This window comes from Charadrius vociferus, unplaced genomic scaffold (assembly GCF_000708025.1).
Source record: "Charadrius vociferus isolate BGI_N301 unplaced genomic scaffold, ASM70802v2 scaffold62, whole genome shotgun sequence".
Classification (NCBI taxonomy): Eukaryota; Metazoa; Chordata; class Aves; order Charadriiformes; family Charadriidae; genus Charadrius; species Charadrius vociferus.
Window position 1 is genome coordinate 4,136,819 of NW_009647419.1, and position 2,526 is coordinate 4,139,344.

The 2,526-nt window shown below is 50.6% G+C and overlaps 1 protein-coding gene across 1 annotated transcript in view; it reads right to left on the minus strand.

Annotated features, from left to right (window-relative positions):
- The window catches only part of AARS2 (alanyl-tRNA synthetase 2, mitochondrial), a 19,823-nt gene that overhangs the window by 15,262 nt on the left and 2,035 nt on the right, over positions 1-2,526 (minus strand). Inside the window, 3 exon segments of the mRNA XM_009880459.1 lie at positions 266-460; positions 1,298-1,443; positions 2,097-2,285. Of these exon segments, the coding sequence (XP_009878761.1) occupies positions 266-460; positions 1,298-1,443; positions 2,097-2,285 (530 nt within the window).

The window sequence follows — 2,526 nt, forward strand, 5'->3', positions numbered from 1 at the left end:
CTTCTGCAGGTTTCTTGGGGCTGGTGCAGACCTCAAGAGACCTCTGGGATGCAGCAGTGAGGGAGAATAGGTAGCAGAGGATGAAGGAGGACAGGATAAATAAAGCACAGGGGAACAAGAGCCACACTGGACACATGTCCACAGCTTCCCTTTTGCTCCTGTACTGCCCTCTCCTGGAAAGCAGTGACATGTCTAAGAATATGCATGCATGATTTTGAAGTCAGACAAGGAGGAAAAGCTCAAGTTCAGACCAGATGCCCGGTACCTGCTATACTGCATGAAGACCAAGTTCCAGATCTCCACTACATCAGGGCTGCCCTGGTTCACCAGTGCTGCAGCATTTCTGCCACCACCCACGTGGTCGTAGTGGATCTCTGTGCAGGGACCGCAGGGACCTGTGTCCCCCATCTCCCAGAAGTTGTCCTTCAATGGAAAAGGAAGCACATGACTGGCAGGCACCCTGGAAAGGCAAACAGAGGTGGCAACACTGGGGCACGCACACAAAGCACATGGTAACCTAGATCAAAGAAAACGGCTGTAAGGGAGGATTCCTTTCTGACTACTACAAACTCATTAACCGAACACATTAGGATTCCTTTGCTTCTGTTCACACAGAATTACTCTCCTTAGCAGGAACAAGCTGGACCAGACCCCACAGGATCCTACTCACTGCCCAGAATGGCTGTGAAACCCAGTCTGGCTCCTGCTGATGAAGACAGGCTCTCCACTGGGTCTGTGGAGCTGCCTTCCTTCTTGGAGGGAATTCCAGCAGAGCTAAGACCTGATCACAATGGACAAGGCCGAACACCAACAGTGGCACAGAGCTGGCTGCCTTGGGTTCAAAGCCCACATACAGCCCAGAACAAGCTCCTAAAGCACAGCAGTGCTCTCTGCAACAGCTTCATCTTCACACTGAAGCAGCCATTGCTAGCTTTCAGAGGAGAATGTATGGACAATACATTCTCAATAGAGAGCTCATGAGAACATATTCATACAGGTCATGATGGAGAGAAAGCAAAGGATCAGAGATAATTCATATGCTTCATCCAGCCAGCCAGTCTTACGTACACAGCCCCCTACACTGATAACACCTGAGAAACAGCTTAAATGTCAAGTGCCCCAGAGTGCTCAGAGCCCAGTTGATGTTTAACAGCCCTAACAAACCAGAAATGAAATAAGTTTAAAAAACAACTTTTGGTCCCTATATCTGATTCCATCAACTAAAGAGCAAATGGGAGACCACAGAAACTGAAATGTCAGCACCTGCTGCTCAGAACCTCTTCTCTAACACACTTACCCCAGGCGAAGCCATATATCCCTGCACTCCTCATCTGCGCTCAGCCCTAGTGAGGAGTCTCCGCCAAAATAGGTGACGTAGAGACGATCTCTAGGGATCTCGTAGACTTCTGTCAAGAGCTCCCAGGCCATGCTACATGCCTCTTCCTGAGCAGACAGGGAACATAAACGAAGCACAGTAATCCAGGATGCATAGTAATGCAGGAAGGCTTTTTAGAATGGGAAACAACCACAAAAGGTTATTTCAGCTGCTCTGTCCCTTTCCAATTTTAAGGCATATTGCAAAGAGCGGGATGAGGGTCAGGTGAATGAGACAGTTCACCACTGCCTGTGGAAAACTGACAGTTCTAAATTGTCAAGAGACCCTCAGGACCACAGCATGGTCTATGCCCACGTGCTTACCAGCAGAGTTACGTAGATTATCTTCTTTCCAAGGAAAAGAACACATTCACTAGCAAAATGTCTAGCCCCCTTTATTCTTCTTCCCTTTTCAAGCTTTCTAGTTACAAGCATCAAAGGAACTGGTAGCCTCTTTTCACCATATTAAATAGTCAACACTAGCATTCACGCACAGAACTTTAATCCGTATGTGTTATTCACAGCTTTAAAAGGCTGAGCGTTTTAAGAGTCTGCAGGACACATTTAGTGATTCAGTACACCGGCTTACTGTCTCTGCTCCAGGCCACAGAGCTCCCACAAAGTAATTAAGAGCTCACCAAAATACCTTCTGCAGACAGTCCTATGGCACTACAGCACAGCTCTGAAAGAAAGGCTGCGTTTCCCCACTCTTATCGCCTCACCTTAAAGTAATCCCCAAAGGACCAGTTCCCCAGCATCTCGAAGAACGTGTGATGGTAAGTGTCTCGGCCCACATCCTCCAAGTCGTTGTGCTTCCCTCCCGCACGCACACACTTCTGGCTGTTCACCACCCGCCGGTGCTGTGCCAGCTCGCTCTGGGGGTGCACCGTGCCCAGGAAAATGGGCTTGAACTAAAAATCAAGGCAGAGAGACATCCGCTATCACTCAATGCCACCCAGCGCTGGGTGCTGTGCCGGGGCCTCCCGAAACGCATAGACACGGCGCTGCGAGAGGCGAACGGGAGGGCAGCGGGGCGCTGAGCCCAGCCCGGTGAACGGGGTCACCCCGGGTAGGGCCGCGCTCCACCGAGAACGCGGGGGCCCTGCGAAGTCGGTGGAGGAGACCGGCGGGGGCGAACCGGAACCCCAGACC